The sequence below is a fragment of the Rousettus aegyptiacus genome, unplaced genomic scaffold, assembly GCF_014176215.1.
Source record: "Rousettus aegyptiacus isolate mRouAeg1 unplaced genomic scaffold, mRouAeg1.p scaffold_m13_p_4, whole genome shotgun sequence".
NCBI classification, from domain to species: domain Eukaryota; kingdom Metazoa; phylum Chordata; class Mammalia; order Chiroptera; family Pteropodidae; genus Rousettus; species Rousettus aegyptiacus.
In genome coordinates this window covers 150,477,037-150,497,900 of record NW_023416307.1, presented here as the reverse complement: position 1 = coordinate 150,497,900, position 20,864 = coordinate 150,477,037, and the positions used below count along the sequence as shown (strand labels likewise).

General features: G+C 53.0%; 1 protein-coding gene across 4 annotated transcripts in view; it reads left to right on the top strand.

Annotated features, from left to right (window-relative positions):
• The window catches only part of ULK4 (unc-51 like kinase 4), a 364,809-nt gene that overhangs the window by 337,534 nt on the left and 6,411 nt on the right, over window positions 1-20,864 (top strand). For 3 of the 4 annotated variants that reach the window (XR_004950599.1, XM_016163283.2, XM_036219850.1), the window contains one exon: window positions 18,825-18,910. Coding sequence is in view for 3 of the 4 variants with exons in the window: in XM_016163283.2 (XP_016018769.2) it covers window positions 18,825-18,910 (86 nt within the window). In the remaining variant the exon portion in view is untranslated. Of the gene's footprint in view, window positions 1-18,544; window positions 18,734-18,824; window positions 18,911-20,864 lie in introns of those variants that run through there. The other variant, XM_016163281.2, reaches the window with a different exon arrangement.

Sequence of the window (20,864 nt, the reverse complement as noted above, 5' to 3'; positions counted from 1 at the left end):
CCTCTTTCTCAGTTCTCTGCATTTTCAAAGTTTTATGCCAACCCTCTTTGTCCGGTGGTATGTGAATCAGATAGCTCTGTGGCTGCTCCAGGCTTTCATCCAGTCAAAGAAATGTAACCAAAGCTCTTATTTTTCATCTCCTAAATTTGTACCTCCTAGAAATAAATCTTGTGCTGGCAAGTGTGTAATGAAGCTGGTGCTCATACCCTGCTTGTGAAAACTAGTGGGCCCCTTTGGAGAGTATCTGACAGCATGTTACAAGAGCCATATTCTGGTTAATGACCCTGACTCGGGCAGTCTATTCCTAAGAATCCATCCTAAAGAAATCCTCCGAAACATGATAAATGTTGTATATATAAAATTATTTGTAACTCTTAGAAATGACAAGCAATCTAAAAGTGTATCAACATGGGCATTATTAGGTAAATTATATTATACTCCTTCAGTGGAATATTTTATGGTCACTCGAAATTATAATAAATACAGATTAGCAATGTGGGAGAAGATGTGGGCTATCGTGGTTGGAAGTCAAGCAGCACAAAGACAGTAAGCTCGCTGGGGCTACAAAGTCATCCTTCTGAGCAAAAGATCGCAGAATGCGAGAATCGTCCCTTCCAGATTTCTCGGAGACCTCCAGCTGTCTCAATTAAATATTCCCGTATTAACCGATCACCCTGAAACTTACTGATTTAAAAATGAGAACCACTTTCATGGCTCATGGTTTTGCACGTCAGCCACCGAGGCCGGGGGCCACTGGCAATCCCTCTGCAGGTCTTAACTGGGCTCTCTCAGCATCCCTGGTCAGCTGCAGGTCAGGGAGGCAGCTTTGCAGGTCCCCGGGGCTATCTCCCATTTCAGACCTTGGCTGGGATAATTGGACCAGTTCTGCGCCTCACGACCTCCTCTTCCTTAGCAGGCCAGCCCGGGCCGGTTTTCGTAGATGGAGATCCAAGCGGGAGGATGGAAGTGTGCAAAGCCGATTGAATCCTTGGCCCGGCACGGGTCCAGCATCACTCCCATCACATCCTGTTGGCCAGAGCCATTCACAAGGCAGCCCAGATTCAAGGGTGGGAAATAGACGTGACCTCTCGTTGGGAGAAGCTGTGAGGCCACATTGTCAGAGATGAGGCTGCGGAGAGGAAAATAACTGCAGCCATTTTTGCAAACAGTCTGTGCCACCGGCTCACGGAATTGTTGAGGTTCCTTCTCGAGAGAGCTCACATATTTCAAGCCTAGTGCTTTACCCCAGGCTGAGATCCAGCCCCAACACTCCAGGGTATACCACTTAGGGTCGGCCAGGGTGCCCGTTCTCACTGCTTGGTCTCATGCCAGCCCGGCACGTGAGAGTTTTGAATTAACCCCTGACTTATCCTTCTCTGAGTGGGGGACCCCCAAAATACACGGACATGTACAACCTCCCTGGAGTTATCACTGTCCTAATACGCAGTTTAGAGAAGGAGAACTAAGTTGTACCTTCAGGGCTTAATTATAGTATCTGGGACCCTTATTTCTAGATCAAAATTTTATTTTCTCTTTAATATAAAGGCAAGGAAGTTGGGTGGATGAGAATAGAAAGATCTAAATATTTCCAAACAGCACTAATTCTGGTTAATGTATTATTTCATGTCGAAGACAGGAAAATGAGCGGACCGGCACAATAATGGCATTATTGGTATTATCTCTCTCTTTTGGAGAGTGACCGATATGGGATTGAATAGAGAGCCTTAAGCTCCTATTTTGTGGTTACAAAAAGCACATACTTTTTCCCTTTGAATCTCAATGTTGTCTCTCCTTACTGAAGAAAACCTGAAATAGTTTATCAGGAAACCCAAAAGCCAATTTTTAAGAGTATTTCAGTTGCTTTCAGGTTTGAATTTATGTATTCGCCTGTAAACCCAATGTTATTTTGTATCTGCAGCATTTTAAGCTGAATGTCACTTGCTGCGGATGGCGTACGATGCTTTCTGGGTGTCCGAGTCGTCCATTCATTAGTAGAATCGAGTGATAGATGCAGTATCCTGAGTAGAGCGGGGCAATTTTTTACCTGCTTTAAACCCATAAGGCAAAGTGCTACTTAGTCAGTTGGTGACGGAAGACGTATCAATTTGCATCAAGCCTTTGACCTGTAGGCGCTGAAAGTGTGGGCGCAACATTGCCAGGAAAGCATCGTTCGCTTCCTTTGTCCCCTGGAACGCTGAGCTCGTGTCTCTGCTCTCCTGCAGTGTGATAATGCATCAGCCCAGCCAAGGTCTTCCGACAGCCGCGCACGCCGTCCTCACCTCTCGGGGTGAGAGAGGCCGCGTTTGGCAGGCGGTTCGCCTTCGAAAGCAGCAGCATGGTCCATCAGAAAGTACGTCAGGTGTTGGAGAAAACACATTGCTTCATAGTAGGACTCTTTCTTTGGTTTTAATTGATTTCACTGGCTTCTAATCAAAGGAACTTTAAAAAGCACTGGCCCCTAGTTCCCGAAGATTCTGGCTTGCCGGGTCCTGGGGGGCCTGGAAATCTGTATTTTCAGGCTGTAGTGGCGATTCTGACATGTGGCAAGGGTCAAGATCTGTTGTAACGTTCCCAGGAAGAAAGGCCTGCCAGTTCCTTTAAGAGGATTCCGCCTTTTCTCTCCTCCGCCAATGTAAAATGCTGGAAAACTTCCTGGGGCCCTCAGTACCTGAAATAATAAACTCAGTAAGCAATAGCCGTGGTTGTCAATTGGTGGGTGGGTGCACCCAGGTGATGATGCTGTCTTGCTCCGAAACTAGGGACGTTTTAAGTTTGTGCTTCACGATTACCGTTAACAACAGCAATAACAAAACAAAATGAGTAGGTTAACTAAAAGTTTTTAACTGTATAGGAGATGCAGCTTTAATTAAAAAAAGGTAGAAAGCCCCAGGAGTTGCCTGGCTGCTGCAGGTGCCCCCGCCTCTCCCCACATACACCCCCACACCCCCAGGCCCCGCCACATACACCCACAGGGTGCTCGGGGCCAGATCCCTGACGGTCAGACGAGAGCACCTGCTCTGTTGTGAGCCCGAGCAGAGCGGACCCGAAGGTTCGCCATCCCTGACCATCCCCGCATTTCGAGACTAGTTTGGGAGCTGTTGTCATTCAAGGGATTACTTCGAGGAGGATCTCTTTTCCAAGTAAACACAGCCACTGGGCTGGTCCATGAATGGGTTTGGCAGGTCTTTGGCCGAGGATACGCCGGGGTACAATAATTTAAGGACCCTCAAAGCATTTTTAGGGTCTTGAGTTATTAGCTATGCTCTCAGCAAATGACGAAAACCCTGAAGCAGTCGAGTGTGTTACCCGCACAGAGGGGAGACCCGAGGCCGCTCGTTCCTCCTCGCTCGTCCTCCTTACCTGAGCTTCTTGTGCTGTAGCAAGATGTGGGCGGCAGTTCTGGACATCCTACCAAGGCAGACCCTACAGAGGCCTCTCCACGCCCTGCCTCGGCCTTAGAGAAGGGGGCCTTTCCCAGGAGCCCCCAGCAGGCTTCCCCTGTAGTCTCCTTGTCCAGACTCAGGTCAGTGCCTCGGCTGGACCCCTGGTGCTCTAGTGGGCTCGGCCCCCCGCCCCAGGCCAGCCCTGTGGGGGAGGGACTCATACCTAAACAGAACTGGGCTCTGTTAGGGAGGGGAAGATGAGAGATGGGTTTTTTATGGTCACAGAGTTGTCCGCTACGTGCTGGATTTCATATTTTTTGTGTGTGAAAAATTGCTCGAAGTTGAGTTTTCCCACAGAACTGTGTATGCAGAGTAACTAGACTTAAACTGGATTTCATGATAATTCTTGCTCCATCAAAGGATTCACGGGTTTTGTTCCTTTTAAGTCTTGTCACGCCCACCTCACACAGCCGAAAAGCAACTCTAAAGACATTTAGCCCAGTCGCATTGTATTTACACCAGCTCCCGGGATCAATCCCCAAAATAAGTTTCGGCCCGCTCCGAGAAAGTAAGCCGTGCTGGCCCCGTCCTCAAGTGTCCCCACGTGTAGCCTCGGTAAGTATTAAGATTCGCTGGACTGAACTTGATGAACCAGTGTGGCTTGAGCCCCAGTGAGCATTTTCCAGGAGACTCGTGTTTGTCTGTTTGGACCCTGGGAAACGCTGCTGTCTTCCGAGGAGCGCGCGAGGCTCCGACTGTGAGGATTCGGTTGAGAGAAAAACTCCACTTCCACAAGACCGAAATGTCTAGCGGGAAAATCAGCTCTCTGTTTGAAGAGTTTGCAAACCCCCAGAGAGCTTTCGCATCTCAGGGGTGAAAGGAGACTCTGCGGGGTGCCCCACCCCATCAGTCACAGCCCTGTGTCCTGTTTCGTTTTTTTATTTTGCAGAGCAAAATTACCCAACCAAATTTCACCCCATGGGGGACCCATCTGATATTTTTCTGAATTTTGGACCAAGAAAAATCAGTATAAAGATAAGCATCATACTCGATTCACAGCCAAAATCCGTATCCCAGAGGCAGAAAGCGGAGGGAGCCGGTGTTTTCTCTCCTCACGTCCCCTCAGGCCAGGAGCCAGCAGGACATCGCGTCCCCCCGCCCCTGCCCTGTTTCCTGCCTGCCACCGAGCTGAGCAGGAATGGTTTCTCCCCTGCTCGTCAGAAGAAACAGGACCCCAAGCCCTTTACGTACTGAGCCTTTCCCAACGCCTGGCCTTGCCGGCCGGGTGACCGTCCACACCTCCGCTCTGCTGCTGCCCTTTGCACCCCTCCCAGATTCCGCCCCCAACCTGACCGCGCCATTGACCTTTGAGATTTTGACCCCAGGTTCTGCCACGAGCTCCTAGAGTCACCGCCAGGCCCTTTGACAGGCAGGGAATTTTCACGGGCTCCCGTGTCAGCCTCTCTGCCGTGTTTGATGAGCAGTTAGCATGACCAATGCACCACGAGACAGATGCAGCATGAGAAAGACATGGTCCCAGCCTTGCGGTCCTGGGGCCCTGGAGCGGCACCGTTGGGTGAAGGTGGTAGATGTCCCTGGAGGGCAGTTCGACCTCAGCCTCCCGGGTAGCTGTCGCTGCCAGGGTGAAGGCCTTGCGGAGGGACTGAAGGCAGAAGGCAGGAAGGGTGGTATGGAGAGAGAGGCAGGCCCCGGGGGCGAGAAGGCCCAAGCACGGAACAGAAGGACGGTGTGCCTGGTTTCCACAGGAAGCCGTGCCCCAGAATCTGGGCTCCTGGGCCACGCCCGGGCGTGCGCTTGGGGCCACCTCTCTTGCCAGGCTCCAGCCTTCCTCCCTCCTTAGCCGTGGCCGTGAGGTGTTGCCTGGGCTCTAAAGAAGTTTTCTTCCTCCCTTTACCATATGCACTGCCTCCTCCTCCTCCTGAGGTCCGGAAAGGGTTCGGGGCAGCACCTCGGCGGACTCTGCTGATTGTCACAGCCTCAGCTTTCCAGCCTCCTTCCCTCCCTCCGTCCCTCTTCTGCTTTCCCGCATGGCTTGTGGGGTGGCCTCTGAGTCCTGGGTTGGGCAGATCTAAAAATGCAACCTCGTGCGCCACATCCAGGCTGCGGAACTTCACTCTCTGGCCCAAGAAGGCTATTTAGGCGCCTCACTCCCCACTGCCGCTGAAAGACGTAAAAATAAGGCCTGCCTCAGAGGTTTATTACACAAATTCAAGGGGATAATATAGGAGAGAACTTCACAAACCATAATGGACTGATCCGTTATCTTCCTAAAGGAAATCGTTATATAGCTATCGCTGACGATCCAGAGCCTCTCATTCAGCTTGGCGCATCAGCATGTCCGTCAACACAAGGTCCCAGGAATGATCTCCTTCCGCTCGATGCTGACAAAGTGAGTTCGGCTTTAAGGCGAGCTCATGCTCGAATTTCAGTCGGTAAAAAGAACGTCGCGTTCTCCTGTCCAGTCCCGTGCTCCGGCCGCCAGAGTCTCCCTGGAGGCGGCCGCGTTGTCATCGTTCCGGACGTCACCCCAGCGACGCCTCGTGCGTGTACGAGAAAGCGCCGGCCATCCCTCCTCCCGCCCTTTACGCGGACGGCTGCTCACTGTACACACTGCGCCTCGAAGGATCCCACTTCTTCCCAAGTCGTTTTATCTTCGCCCATCCGGCGAAATGGGATTTTGTTGTAGTTTAAATTTGTGTTTTACTGTGAGTGAGGTTAAGCACAAGTTCCTGTGTAAAAGCCGTGCGAATTTCCTTTCTTGTGAAATGTGTTTTCGTGTCGTGCCCAGTTTTTTTGTTTTTGTTTTTGTTTTTTGTTTTGACTCGACCTTATACTTATTGATTTGTAGGAGCTCTTTACCAGGGAGGCAAGCCCTCTGTGATATCCGTTGCCACTGTTTTTGTAGTTGATTGTTTACCTTTTGGTTCTCTTCCTGTCGGTAGTGTCCGTAAAGATTGATTTGAGGTAACTTTCTGTCATATACATTGGTAAGAAAGAATGAACACAAAGACCTCTTCAGCCCTGAGGTGCGCCTTTCAGGGGCTCTGTCGCGAGCCTTTATTCTCTCTCTATTGCCTGTCATTATCCTCGGACCACCCCCTCAACCAAAAACATAAAACATAAAGGGGTCGTAGGGACTGGAGGCTTTGAAGAGGGTGGTCCATAGAAGCCGGGGACATTCCACACTTTGACTCTGGGGGCAGATCGAGAATGCAGATGAGATCTGACCGGGAGGGTCTGCCCAGGAGCACAGGCTCAAAGGTCCGGGCAGTCAGACATAGGGGTTCCTCCGAGCTCTGGGAGAAGGGTCCTCTGTTAGGTTGGGGTCGCCCTGCGGCTGCCAAGCCTGTCCTACACTTGCCGTCATCAGACAACCACAGGAGAATGAAAGAATGGGCCTACTCAGTGACTCGACACCCACACAGGTGGAGGTCAGCCCCTGGGACAGGTGTCTGCCGTTCATAGACACACCTTCTCTAGCTCATTTTCTCCCCCGAGATGGTAAGCCAGGCCCTTGTGGGTCAACAGTAGTCTTATCTGTTACATATTCTGTAGAATCCTAAAAATCCGCCGTGGAACCTTGAACTTGGGCTGGGAAACAGGCTGATTCTAGATTCTTTCTGCATCAACGACCTTTCCTTAATGCGGCGATGGCACAGCCCGTGTCCAGAGAGGACAGCTCACTGCCGGTGGCAGCAGCCGCTGGGCCAGCCTCAGTCGGAAGGCGCGGCGTAGCCACGCAGGACCTGGGCGGGTGGCGTCACCTAGCACCTGGCCCCTGCAGACGTTAGGAAAGGTTCCGAGTGAATTCGCCAGCAGCTGGGGGGTTCTCTCTCGAGTGTGCAAACATCCGACAGAGGCACCGCCGTGTCTGGACGAGTAGCCGAAAGCTTTGCTCCGGCTGCCGTTATTGACTCTTCCCCACCCTTTATCTCCCGCCCTTCGGCCATTCTCTTAAAGCCAGATTCTCATCTTCCTTTGAAAAGAGTATTTCTCAAAAGAAATATTTTCTCCCTCTGCTAGACACTCCTGCAGCAAAAGAAAAAAAAAAAAAAGATGAACAAGAAGCTTTGATCTTTAGGCATCTTTTTAAGTTTGATCTTTTGATCTAATGTTTTGTTTCTGTGTACTTAAGGGTTTGCTTCAAAAATCGCCTAACTATTGGGTCATATAAGTCAAATACTTTCGAAAGCAAAACCCATACCAATGCTTTGTTGTAACCCCGACAAAGTGCTGTCACATGGTTCTTTGCAACTGGCAAACGGTTCCAACGTGGCAGCAGGCGGAGCGGACGCCCCGGGTCCCTTCCGTGGCCACGGACCGCCGACCTAACGGTCCCCAAAGCTCGGCAGCTCCGCCTCGTTCTGTCACTGTCCCGGCCTTCCTTACGGACAGTAACGGGTAAGTCGCTTCTCCCAAGGTGCTCGCCGAGCACCACAGGCTGTCCTGCATTGCTGGTCTTTCTTGCAAGGGTCGTGGGACGACCTGGGTCACTCCGTCAGCCCCTTTGGAACGCGGGCCTGTGAGCCGAGGCGGGGGGGGGGGGACGCGGGGCACACACGTCTCGGGCGCCCCACACGGCAGGCAGTGCAGACGGGCCGAGCGCTGCGCCTAGGTGCCAGAATCGCGTCCCCTCACCCATCCCCCTCTCTGCCACCACATCGATAGCAGTCCTGGGCACCTGCAGCCATGAGCGACAAAGCACAGAGAAATCTCAGCAAATCGGAGCGACATCGAATTAGAACCCGGCCCTGTGGGGCGTAATTTCCTGCGCTGCTTGTCGAGGCTTCAGGAATCTGAGTGAGCGGCCGTGAATCGAGCCCACCAAGAGCCTTATTCTGGTTCACATATTCTAGGCCAGGACCTAGCACTAATTTGGCTGGATCTGTGCCAAAATAGTCTATGGTTGTCACCCACCTGTAAATCCATGAGTCAGTCCCCAGGTCTTTTTGTTTGTTTGTTTTAAGACAATCTATGCTATTTGAAGAAAACGATGCTTACCACCGTGACTGAACATCAGTGTAGTATTGGCTTCGGTGCCGTGCGCCCTTGAAATGTACCACTAACACACTTTTTGTGCAGTGCACACAAAAAAGGAAAAGCTAGAAACATTCCAGGTATCCAACAATAGAGAAATTTTGGACGTACAAGCACTGTAAATGAATAATACATGCGGATGTCCACGGCAGGGCAAGACGGAGCAAGAGGGCACAGGTTGGCCCCATCTACCGAAACAACAAACACACAAAAACAGGAGAAAAAAAATACTGCGTGACCATGGTTCTCATGACACTGGACTTCAGGCGGTTAACGAGAGTGACCCCCCGAGAGGCAGCACAGAAAGAGGGGGACGCTGCGATCGCCCCGCTTCCTGCCTTCAGAGTCTGCAAGCCATGGCACACATGGAGGAGGAGGCAGGTGGAGCCCAGAAGATGCCCTGAGCGCGGGGACGGAGCTGAGAGTTGGAGGCAGCGAGCGCTCGCGGGACGGAGCACTGGTGAGGGCGGCCGCAGGGTGGGGTGCACGTGGGGCGGAGGCGACGGGGAGGGTGACCAGCGGGCATGAGGAAGCTGGGCGAGGGAGGGAGGGATTCTCCGCCTCGACTGTGGTGTTGGGTTCACGTGTGCGTGTGCGGTGCAGCCAGGTGCACAGCCTCGGTTTCAGTATCTGACCGAGTCTCCGAACAGAGAATAGCACAGCACCAGGGGCATGTTCGGCTGTCCAGCGGTCTCCGACTGACCTATATTTTCACTGATTGGTGTCTGATGGCTTTAACCATGTAAACCAAATGCGCTTTAATTTTCCTTTCCGTTTCATTTTTCCTCCCAATTTTACCAATGCGGTGATCCTTCCGGGGCCTCTCACGTTTCACTGGAGAGCCCCAGACGGGTAGGGTGAAGTTTGGAGGACAGCGAGGCAGAAGGGGCAGTGACGGACAGACTCCTAGCTCAGGGGTCCCCGCGGGCTGCGGGCTGCGGCTCTGCCCGTGTCCGGCCCCGCCGACAGGCGGCGAGGGGGCCGCCGCGATTAAGCCCCGGGCGGCGTGTGTGTCTCACGGTGGGAGCTGTGACCGGACACCCTCTTCGCAGCACAGCGCCCACACCGGAGCAGGTGCTCGGGGTGCCCTGTCTGCTCGGCCGCAGAACCGTGCCAGCTAGCGCTCGTCAAACCCTTCACGGTTGCGGGGAGAGTGTCCCGCGCGCTCGCCCCGTGCGTGGCTGCGATTCCGGTTCTGCCCGCCTCTCGCTGGACCGCGTGGGCCCAGCAGTGACGCCTGGCCGGCTGCATGATTTGCTTCTCAGACTGGAGGCCTCACACTTAGGGTGCCCCTGGGCTCACCGTACAATTGCGGTCACGTTCCACGTGCTTTCAGATTGTGTGTGTGTGTGTGTGCATGTGTGTGTGTGTTTACGTAATATTACATTGCGAGCATGTCCCTGCCGTCCTTATTCATAATGGCTGCGTCACAGAGTCGGTGAGTGGCCGACAGCGTCCTCACTTGGTAGAGTGGGGACTTGAGGAAGGACGAAGTCATAGGGCTTGCGTAGCTTTGTCGACCTGCTTTGTCAACCTGCTTTGCCTACCCAACCCCCGGGCAACAAGAGTTCAGAGAAAGGGCTGGAAACGGGCACTGTTAAGCCTCTTCTGCTACTTCTGTCCTGCCCCAGAGCCCCGCTGTCACGTACACCCCCCCCCCACGCATTCAGTGATTCCATTGTCAAACACACGTCCGTGTGAACCCGGGTGGCACCCCAAGGACGGGCCGAGACTCGTGCAGTCCGCACACACCTCACACAGCTCCTCGCCGCCTGTCACCCCGTCCTCACACGTCTCGTCACACGGCGGCCAGCTGCCACTCGAGCATGCTCCCTCGTGAGGAGCTGGTCCCAGCGCGCCCCGGGGCTGAGGCCCAGTGGCCCTGCCTTGGGACTCTCTCCGCTCCCGTGGGCCGTTCCGAGCGCTCGGGTCGGGTCCTCCCGGGGAAGGGTACGGCCTGATCCTGTGTCTCCCCAGCACTCGCTTCGGGCCAGCCTCCGGTTTATTCTTATATCCACCAGAGATCCAGAATTATAATTCTTTGCCAATTAAAACTGTTTTTTTTCCTCACTTATTTTGGCCCCGACTGTTGTAGTTAGTTAGTTGGATCAGGCCTAAAAGATTTCCCCAGCCGGCTATATTATAGTCAACTTTCGAAACACTGGACTTAATGGCCAGAAACTGATGTAATTACAAGCAGTTTCTTAGCAATAAGGGGATTTTTACTGCCCCGCGGAGAGCTGAGAAAATTGGCCGGCCTAAAATGAAGACCATAGATATGGATAATTTCCTTCTAGAAAATAATCGTGTCATATGGGGTGAGATACTCATTCGAATCCTCAGCAGGTCATGTCCGTGGCCTCCAGGTTTGTAGGTGCCCACAGGCACTGGCGGGAGACGGGGCTGGGGGTGTCGAGCCAGGCGGAGGAGCACACGGACCCCAGGAGGGGGGAGAAGGGGCAGGTGGGAGGAGGGAGTCCTGCCACTCTGGGCCGTCCCCACCCACGTCAGCTCGCCTGCGCCCTCTGATGTCCCGAGCGCTCGCCCACCATTCAGCCTCCCGTGCTCGCTGCTTTCCCAAACCGGGAAGTGTCGGCTGAGAGGAGAGGGCTCCCCGCTCCAACCTGAGGCTCCTGGAAGCTGGGGCTGCTCCCGCCTCCCATGGCGGAATGCCAGCCTTCTCCTTCTCCACAGGAGGCGTCGGCGCCTGCCTTCCCCAGTCAGGCACCGCTCCTGTTTGCGTCGGATGCTCCCGCAGCCAGACCCTTACTGAGGAAGGCAAAGGGCTGCATGGGGACCAGCATGGCGGGGAACAGTGGGCAGAGTCAGCCAGACCTGGGTCTCCATCCCAGCTCCACTACCGACCAGCACCCTCACCCCATCTTAACATGCACCCATCGAAGACCTTCTTCATAGGGTCATCGTGAAGAGAACAGGAGATAGTGGCCCGCAGCCACCCAACAAACTGGTGACTCACTTGCCACCACCAGCCGGGACGGTCGTCCACCTACGGGTGCAAAGAGAGACACGCAAAAGCCTGCAGGTGTCCAGGTGCTGAGAGAAATGGCCAGACGAGCGGTGGTGGCCACATCAGAAACTGTGCATGAGTCAGTACACACGGCCCGCACGCTTCTCCGGCCAAGGGCTGGATCTCCCGGTCGTGTCTAAGGCCCTTGCCTGGACGTGATGAGGAACTATTGGGGAGCAAAGGGCGTCCCTCAGTTTACAAGGGGAATCCACACAGCAGCACGGAGGTGTAAGCCTTTACCCAAGCTCACCAGCATGGAGGCATTGGAGCTGGAAGTGAAAAGAAACTCTGTCTCATCAGTCAGTCAATTCTTAGTAATTAGCCAGTCAGCCAACAGCTGTGCAGGGTTCTGAGCGGTTATGTGAGGATGGAGTGATCTCCTGGGAAGAGTACGGGTCTTAAAGTCGGCGAGCATTCTGCTGCTCGCCGGCCGGGTGACCTTGTGCAAGTCACGTGGGCCCTACTAACTTCTGTTTCCTCGTCCATAAAATGAGCATAGTAATGCTTAATTTTCAAGGTTCTCAAAAAGAAGATAATATATTCGAAAGCGCTTTAATACTTTTCCTGAACGGCGTAGACGCTCAGAGATGTTAGTTTCCTTTAATGACTCGGATCCTAGGCTCTTCTTACTCCACGGCCTCTTGGCCCTGTTAGTCCTCTGGACGAATGAGAAAACCAACAGTTTCCCCCTGAAACCTGGGTTTCGCTGGCGTTGCCCACACACGCTTGCTTGTGCCCTGCGCACGCTCTCTCCCTCCGCCACCAGTCCTTCTTGAGCATATAACATGGAAGCTCACGGGTGCTCCTGACCGAGAGGCGGTCAGCCATTGTCCTCCTCTCCCGCCCCAGCCTTCCTCAACTTCTCTTCCAGATGCCACCACTCTCCCCGGGCCAAAGTGCTGCCGGGGTCTCCCGGGGAGTGAAAGCTGAGCTGGGCCTCACGCAGAGCGTGGCAGAATGCTCCGTGGTGGTCCATGGGGACCCAGGGATGGTGCTCCTTATCCCCCAGTACTGCTCAGGGCCTTTACCCTAATACCTGTCCCGTCCAGACAACCTTTGTCCGCGGGAACCTTGGCCAGATCCGGGCAGCAAGGCTTTGTGACTGGGCCCTCCTCATCTGCAAGACCCCGCCTCTTCCCTTGACACACCTCAGTACAGGTTCCAACTGGACACCCTCGCACCTTGGCGGCCAGCAGGTTGTCTGACGGGAGTCCTGCTTGGCACCTCAAGATTTCATTTAGATCAGCCCCCGCTTACTGGCCGGGTCAGAGGGGCCTTCCTTGCTTTTGTTGAGGAACATAAAGTCATTAAATGAACTCCAGGGAGGGCGCAGATGGCACAAGACAGCTGAGGGCCGTGTGTGAGAATTACTCCAGGCCACCACAGATGCACTCTGTCCCATGGAGGACGCGGCGAGCATATGGGCCCGGGCGCAGAGCGGCCTGTGTTATAGTCTTGCTTTAGTCTGAATGTGAAAGGCAAGACGACCCGGGCAGCAGCTCGAGAACTTTCTGGAGAGGCCCAGAGCGAGCGCTGTAGCGCCAGACAGGCAGTGGGCGGCGGGCAGGGGAGCAGGTAGAGCCTGCCAGATTCCATCACACCAGCTGGAGGTTCTTCCCCAGATTCCAGCCCGGCGTCTGATTGCAAGGAGATAGCGTGTCTTGATACGCAACAGGTAGAAACGTCTTTGAAGTCACATAAAAACCTCAGCCGAAGAGAAGACAAAGTATATGTTAAGAGAACAAAATAAAGGGACTAGATGGATAGGTTTATTTTTGAAATTTAAACTCTCTGAAGTGGAGTCGTCATAGTTACCTGCTTGTTTTTACTTGTGTTTGTGAGATCTGAAGGCCACGGCATTAAAATAATCCTCCCCTGCGTGAAGTGTGTGTCTGTAATAACACGCGCCAAGGGGCACCTGGGCCGTGCTCGCCGCCGTCGGCGTCATGCCCTGGTTTTTTTCCGAGTCTCTCCGTTGCCTGGGCCTGTCCAGAGAGACTCGCGATGGGGCCCTGTTCCGCCACACACGTTCAGGATCACTGAGACAGAGACACATGTTACTCTACACCTCGTAAACAAAGCCCCGCGACCTGCCCATGCCTGACTCAGCGACAGCCCCATGGCCTCGCATACCCCAGACCGTTTCGAAGTGGAGAAGCCTGCACCGGAGCACTTTATAAGCTTCTTGAGGATGATGCCATGAGTCATATTTATGAGCCTGAATTCGTGACGTACCACAGTGATAGAAAAAAAAAAAAAAGTACATTCTGATGTACACATTTTTTTTTTCCAGGCCTTAGATAAGGAGTGTAGACACAGGCCTGGCTTTGTCTCTCGGTGGCCACTTTGTCCCAGACAAGCCACTGCCCTCTCTGTTCCCCCAGCCCCACCTGCAAACTGAGGAGGCCGGCTGATGTCAGGCTCCTGCAGTGACCGGGACCTGAGGTGTCTCCTGTGGTTAGTTTGCATTTGAGGAGCTGAAGGGAAGAAGCCGCTGCGGGGGGCTGTGTGCAAAGCCAGCACCTTATAATTCGTGAGCCCAGTGGGGAAGCTGAGGGACGATTCTACAGGACATTTCAAGTGTTTCAGTTATACCAAGCGACGCGCGAGGGCCGACCGACAGGCAGCCGTGTGAAACCGACCAAGCCGAAAGCTGAATAAAGCAGTGTGTTTACCCAAAGTACATTTTCATATATGTCCTCAGTTAAACGGAAGTAGGGGAGTCATCTTTCCAAGCCGGTCTCAGTTCTAAGCTCAGACTTCCACCTTTAAAGTAATTTTTTCCTTAAAGATTCTGCATTTTGAACGAATCCTCTCTCCCCGGTGACCTGCACGCACTTTGTCTAATTCATGCGTCCATGCTGATGGATTTTAACCACACGGCCACCAGTCAGATGTCTTAGCGCATGGGATAACGACTAGCACTCCACGTTCGGTCGATGTGTTTTCAGCATAAGGCAGAGCATCGTGAGGCAGACGTGGCTGTTTGTAGGGAGCGGACACCTGCCATTTGATGTTTTGGGATAATGAAATCCACTCATGGGCTCTTAGAGTTAGCACCTTGTTGCAAAATAAGGTTGAGCTTGCTTGTCTTGGCTCGTGGGGATTAACCGAGTGCTAATAATGAAAATAGTAACCACAGGAAGAGGTGTTGTATTTACACCTTTCGCCAGTCTCCCCTTGCATGATCTATTTTCTTGAAGAGTCGCTGTGGTGCTCTTTGGTGGCTACTCTAATCACAGCCACGAGAAGTTCTCCAAGGGTCTCTCGGCCATGAAATCAGGATCACAGCGAGCGGGTGTCACTTTTAGCCCTACCTCGTTCAGACGGGAAGGAGATTTCTCTACGGTCTCAGTGTGCACGGAGCATTCTCTGCCTGAGTAGCTTGAAAGTGAAGTAGGTGCGATGACTTTTGAGCAGACACACAATTTGGTTTCTAAGAATGTTTAAGTACCGAGAAAATAGAAGATGAAAGAAAGGCCATGTTGTCTGGTAGATACAGTGGAACACTTCTGAAAGAAAGCTGGCTTCCATCTGCATGTATAACCATCGGTGGCCTCAAGAAGAGACCAAACGCTGGGAGAAAGGAGTGATTCACGTCTAAGGATATTTCATTTCAAAGCCACTTGAAATGCTAATATTGCAAACTTGACTAATTATAGAAAACCGATGCCATAAGACAAAATAATTTAGCAGGGCAAATTAGGACTCTTATCCTTTCAAAATTACCCAGATTTATCTGTACTCACATCTCATACTAGAAATCAAATCAGACGTACATACCAAGTAATACATGAGAGAGGATATTCTGTTATGTTTACAGAGATACTTACCGTTTCTACTGCTTTTTCTTTATTTCTGACGTTCTAAGTTTCCTTCTGGTGTTATTCCTTTCTCTCGGAAAGACCTTTCTTCAGCAGTTTTTCTGGAGGCATCATGCCTCTATCGGTTTTCCTTCATATGGAAATCTTTACTTCACCTTCATTCCTGAAGATTTTGCTAGGTATAGAATTCTGATTTGGTAGTTCTTTTCTTTTATCACTTTAAAAATATTTCGTCCCTCTCTACCGACCTCAGTGTCATGAGAAATCCACAGTAATTCACATCATTGTTCTCCTATCAGTAATACATCACTATTTTTCTGGCCGCTTTCAAGATTTTTTGTCTTTAACTAATTTGATTATGATGTGTTCGAGTGTGGTTTCTTTGGCTTTATCTTGTTTGCAATTTTCTCCGTTTCTTAAATCGTAGGTTTATGTCTTTCATCATACGTGGAATAGTTTTAGCTGTGATTTCTTCAAATACTTTTTCATCCATTCATGTTGTCCTGTCATTTTGGAACTCCAGTGACAAACCTTTTGATACTGTCCCACAGGTCCCCGAGGCTCAGTCCATTTGTATTTTCAACCTTTTTTTCTCTGTTACTCAGATTGGATCATTTCTATTAATCTATCTTCAAGTCTATTACCTCTTTCTATCCTGCTAATGAGTTCATTCAGTGTGGTTTTTAAAGCATTTTAGTCATTATATTTTTAGTTCTAAAATTTCCATTTGGTTCTCCTTTATATCTTCTATTTTTTTTGCATTCTATTTTATTTTAATATTTGTTTCAAGAGTGTTAGTGATTGTGCATTTTAGCATTTCTATAACACTTTAAATTCTTTGTCAGATAATTCATTTTCTTATTCATTGTCTTGTTGATTGTCTTTCCTCACGTGAATTGAGATTTTTGTAGTTGTTTGTATGCCCAGTATTTTGGATTTTATCCTGGCCATTTTAAATATTATGAGACACTGTGTCTTGTTGAAACCCTACAGAGAATGTTGATAGTTGTGTTTTAGCAAGCAATTATGCTAAATTCAGGCTACAGGTTGGGATTGTAATTTCAACATCAGGTCAGTTTCAAAGAGTTTGCAAATGCTGTTTAGATCTACCTTGTGTGCCCATCCTCCGGGGATCAGTCTGGCGTCTGGGCGGAGGTTTATGAACTCAGTTCTCCAACTTTTTGGTATGCTCCTTAGGTCAGTTCTATGCAGGCACTGGCTGACGGCGAGCCGAGGAGTCCCTAAACAATTTTATGGGGTTGCTTTCTCAAGCTCTCCCCAGTTCATTGCTTTTATCCAATACGCTTCTGGTTCCCAGGGCTCCCATTTCCTGTCTGGCCCTAAGCTTCTTACTTCCAGAGTCACCATGTCTGGGCCAAACACTAAGAGATCTGGGAGGGCAGAGGGAGAAGCGCGTTCGGGGCGGACTCCGTCCTCCTCACCGCCACCCCCGCCAGCACGGAACCCCCTGGGGGAGAGGAGCCCGAGGAAGAGGAGAGTCGAGGGGCGTCGTCTGTCCTCTTGGAGCTTCTCTGAGTTTCCGTAGCCATTCCCGAAGCCTGGCTCCTCCTGGAGCGCTCTCTTTTGCCCCGTGATGCTCACTTCTGGGATTTGGATTTGTTGAGGTCAAGCTGAGGGAAAGAAGTGGTAAACTCGCCACCACATCGGTGGGGCTTTGAAGTCGGTAGGTAGTCGCCGTTTGCCCCTCATCGTCCTCAAATAGCTGCCGTGCATTCTTCAGGGTTTGCAGCTGCACTCAGGGGCCGAGAAAGGCTGCCGTGTGTTTTTTTTTCTTTTACCCAGAACTAGAACCTCTGATTGATATTACTTAAATTCTTTGTTTTCTAATTAACTTGTCTTCGTATACAGGACGACAGAGCGTGTCGTTAATAAGACTTAAGTGGAGGAGCCAAATCACATAGTTTACGTCTACATCTGTGTCAGCTGCACACAATGCTGTTTCGGCCCTTCCCTTTGATCGCGTTCTCACTGTATTTCCTGTTTGCACCTTCTAACGAGCCTACGAGTGAATGTAGGCTTGTCATGTCTTAGCCACTTGTGGCGTCATGATTTGCAGCACAGCCTCTACACACAGTCCACGGTGGGGCGGCCGGGGAAGTGAGCCTGGATGTAACTCAGCTGAGCCGTGTGAGGCACAGTTTTGAGAAGAACCAGGTGGGAATTCTCACTGATGAACCGTTCGGGATAAGTCTGTGCTTACTTCAGACATGATTCAGCTACAGCCGAGATTTTCAAACAGCAGCCCGCTTGAACTCATCAAGTTGGGTGTGATTTCAGAAGTTTACATCAGCTCTTTTAAGATGCACATCTTTGCAGAAATCGCACCTGATGCAGCTGCTCTCTGGCACCCTCAGGAAGTGGGGCGGGATCTCAGTGAAGGCACAAAGTCATTCACATGTAATTCAGAGTCTGTGTTAACGTTTAATTACCCCTGTGACCTTCCTGTCACCGTGATTGATTGATGAAGAAATGTTCAGTCTTTTTGAGAACTAGAGAGACGGTCATCAGCCTTGTTGCTATGACCAAGTGGGAAAGACACAGAACGTCTGAGCAGCATGATCAGCTGAGGCCAGGCTGGTTCGTGCTTCCCGGGTAGGTAGGCTCAGGCCCCACATGCGCCCTTCCGTCTTACTGAGCCGCCACTACCTCATCCATAAAACACGTGCCACGCTTGCCTTAGCAGATGAGGCTGTGGAAAAGATAAATGAGGAAACTGCAAAGGCTTCTGAAACGTAGAGTGCCATGCAAGTTTATTGCAAAATAGTTTAACATAACATTCAGGGTAAAAATTGGAGTGACTGGTGAGTGAAGAGGGGCAAGTCCAACGCTAGACTCAAGTTCATTTATCTGCCTTGCGGGACGTGGGCGCATTCTATGGGGCAGCCGAATTAGGCCTCCGGAAGCCACGGCTTGGTCAACACCCACTGCGTCCCTTCCAGGGCTGAGTTCGCGATTCCGCGGATGGGTGCTGCAGAGTCAGGGATGTCCACGTGTTTCCTGTTTCGCCTGGGACCGTAGCAGCGAGCGGGAGGGCACTTCTCAGGATCCTGGGGAGAGGGGTTTGCCCTGGTTCGGTTATTAGCGCTGCTTCTCTCAGGCTCCTCAGATTGTCAGGCACCTAGAATGATCCTTCTGTCCATACGAAAGAGGCCGTGTTGGGCTCAGGGCACAAGGACACAGGGACCTTCTGTATCCTAGCATTGACTGACACCTGGAAAGTTCACTCGTAGTTTGCTTTGACTGGAAAGTTCCGGCTTCTCGACACAAAGCCTCCAGAGGGACCTCGGGAGGCACCCCACCCTGACCCGGCACATCCCCAGCCGACTCCCTCGTGCTCATCCCCAGAGGTCACCCCTGCCTGCCTGTGTCCCTGCGGTCAGCAGCATCCTGTGGGGTGGGACTGAGGACATCCTCCCCGAAGCCACAGGTAGCCTGAGACCCAGGGTGCCCATCCAGTGGGCCCTGAGTCAGGATGGGCCACCTGACCACATTCTTCTCGCTGCCTTGCAGATCACCTCCAACGAGAAGCACCTGGAGAGCCTCAAGAATGCGGGCGGCCTCCTGCAGGCCCTGGGGCGGCTGGCGCCCGCGGGCGGGTAAGCAGTATTCCCGGGGGGCTCAGAGGAGCCCTGCAGGCTCAGGCTCCCCTCCTGGGCTGTCCCCCCACCCTGCCTGCACACCAGCGACCACCACCTTCTAGATTTCCTTGCCCAGTGTGGGAAGGGCGGCTCTGCACTCCCCGGAACCCCTGCCATGCGGGAGGCGGATCGGCAGGAGGGAGAAAAGCAGAAAGTCTTAGCCCCGCCGGGGGGAGGCAGTATTCACTTCCTTAGGGAGCAGAGGCGAGGGCTGTGGATGATGACCGGGTGGGAGGGGACACCAGGCGAGAGGTGTAATGCACCGCGTAAGGAAGGCAGTCCCCCGCTGGTGTGCACCTGGCCCCCCGTCAGCGGCCGGGCCAGAGCTGTCATAATGCCCACCTTGCAGAGGGTCTGGAGGCCCGGGCAGGGCCAGGGTCAGAACCGGCCGCTCGGCCAGCCCTGCCGCACCAGGCTGCCTTGCTTCAGCGGGAGAACCTGCAACCTGCAGAACGGACTCTGACGCCCAGAGTCAGACGTCGCGAGGCAAGGTCGGCCTCCCAGCCCTCAGCTCCAGAAGCGAGGGGCACGGCCGCGTGTCACACGCTGTGAAGGTGGACCCTGGCGCCTCGCCAGCCCCGCAGCGAGGCTGGTGCGCATGCTCCGTGGGACGCACGCCACAGGGAGGGCTCGCCCCGCGACGACACGCATCCCCTGCACCCCTGAACTTGCGAGGTGGCGGCAGGTGGTGGGGGTAGGGCTTACAAGTCTTAGTTTATTTACAGTGTTAGTGCCAAGTGACCAAAGAACATCTGCACGGGATAAAGAGAAAGTTGTCCCCGGGTACCCGTGCTGTGGTCGGCCGGCCCCGTGTCACGGCTCACCACGCGAGACAGAGCCTGGCGCGTGGTGGGGGCTGGGGAGGTTTGACGAGCGACTCAGTGAATGCAGTCACCCCTCCTCCCTCAGACCACTGCTCCCCGAGCTGAGGGAGGTGGCCAGAGGTCCCCTGAGCCCCAGCCGCTGTCCCCACCCTGGGGAGAAGGCCCGCCTCTTGGGGAGCACCTGGCCTTCACTGGGCATGGCGCCTGGCATTCTCTGGTAGCATGTTTTCAGAACCACTGGGCTGTAGGAAGTCTCCCAGGTGTTTGAGGATGGGTATTCATGTGAGGAAAAAAGCATGACTGAGGTGAGGCATGGCTGCGGTGAGTCTGTGGAGAAGGCTGAGCTCCAGCCAACCTGTTGGCACTTAATCCTGGACTGGGCGGGCTCTACCCCACCCCTTTCTTCCTTAGGTTAAATCAGAAAAGTAGGTTTTTATCTGTGCTTCCCGGGAGGTGAGAGGGGGCAGCTGACTGATGGGAGGAGCCTCCTGCGCCCCACTCGGCCCCCGTGGTGTTAAGGTGTGGACTCCATGGCTGGCCCACGGGCCTTCTGCTAGACCGGTTTGCGAAAAGCGTGTGACGTCCAACCCCGGGGGTCCCGGCCTCGTGCAGAGAGCTGTGGAGAAGCCGCTCTGAGCAGATCTGTGCTGAGGCCACCGTGGGAGCGTTGGGAGGAGCGAGGCTCTGTGGACGGCCCCCCGGAGCCCTTCCCCTCCGGCCTGCTGTGTGGCGGGGCGTCCGTCTGCCTGCAGGCTGAAGCCAGCACACCCTCTTGCTGCGCCAGTTTGGGAGAGCTGGACCGAAATTCGGACCAGATGTGACAAAACAAAGCTCAGTGCTCCACGAAGCTGGCAGCCTCTCCTGCACCCACGGCAGGCACCCCAGTAACTGAAATGACCGCACCGGGCAGGTCCTGTGCTGGGCGGGACGTTGCCGCTATGAAGTAGTCTCGTTGGAGCGCCGTTTGGATGGCCGAATGCGAAAAGGTTTTCTTGTGTCGACCCGGAGCGAGTGGGTGGCAGCGTCCCCCATTCGACGTGGCCCTGGCACAGGTTGCTGCGCCCTCTTCGCCAGCCGGTGGGGCCTTC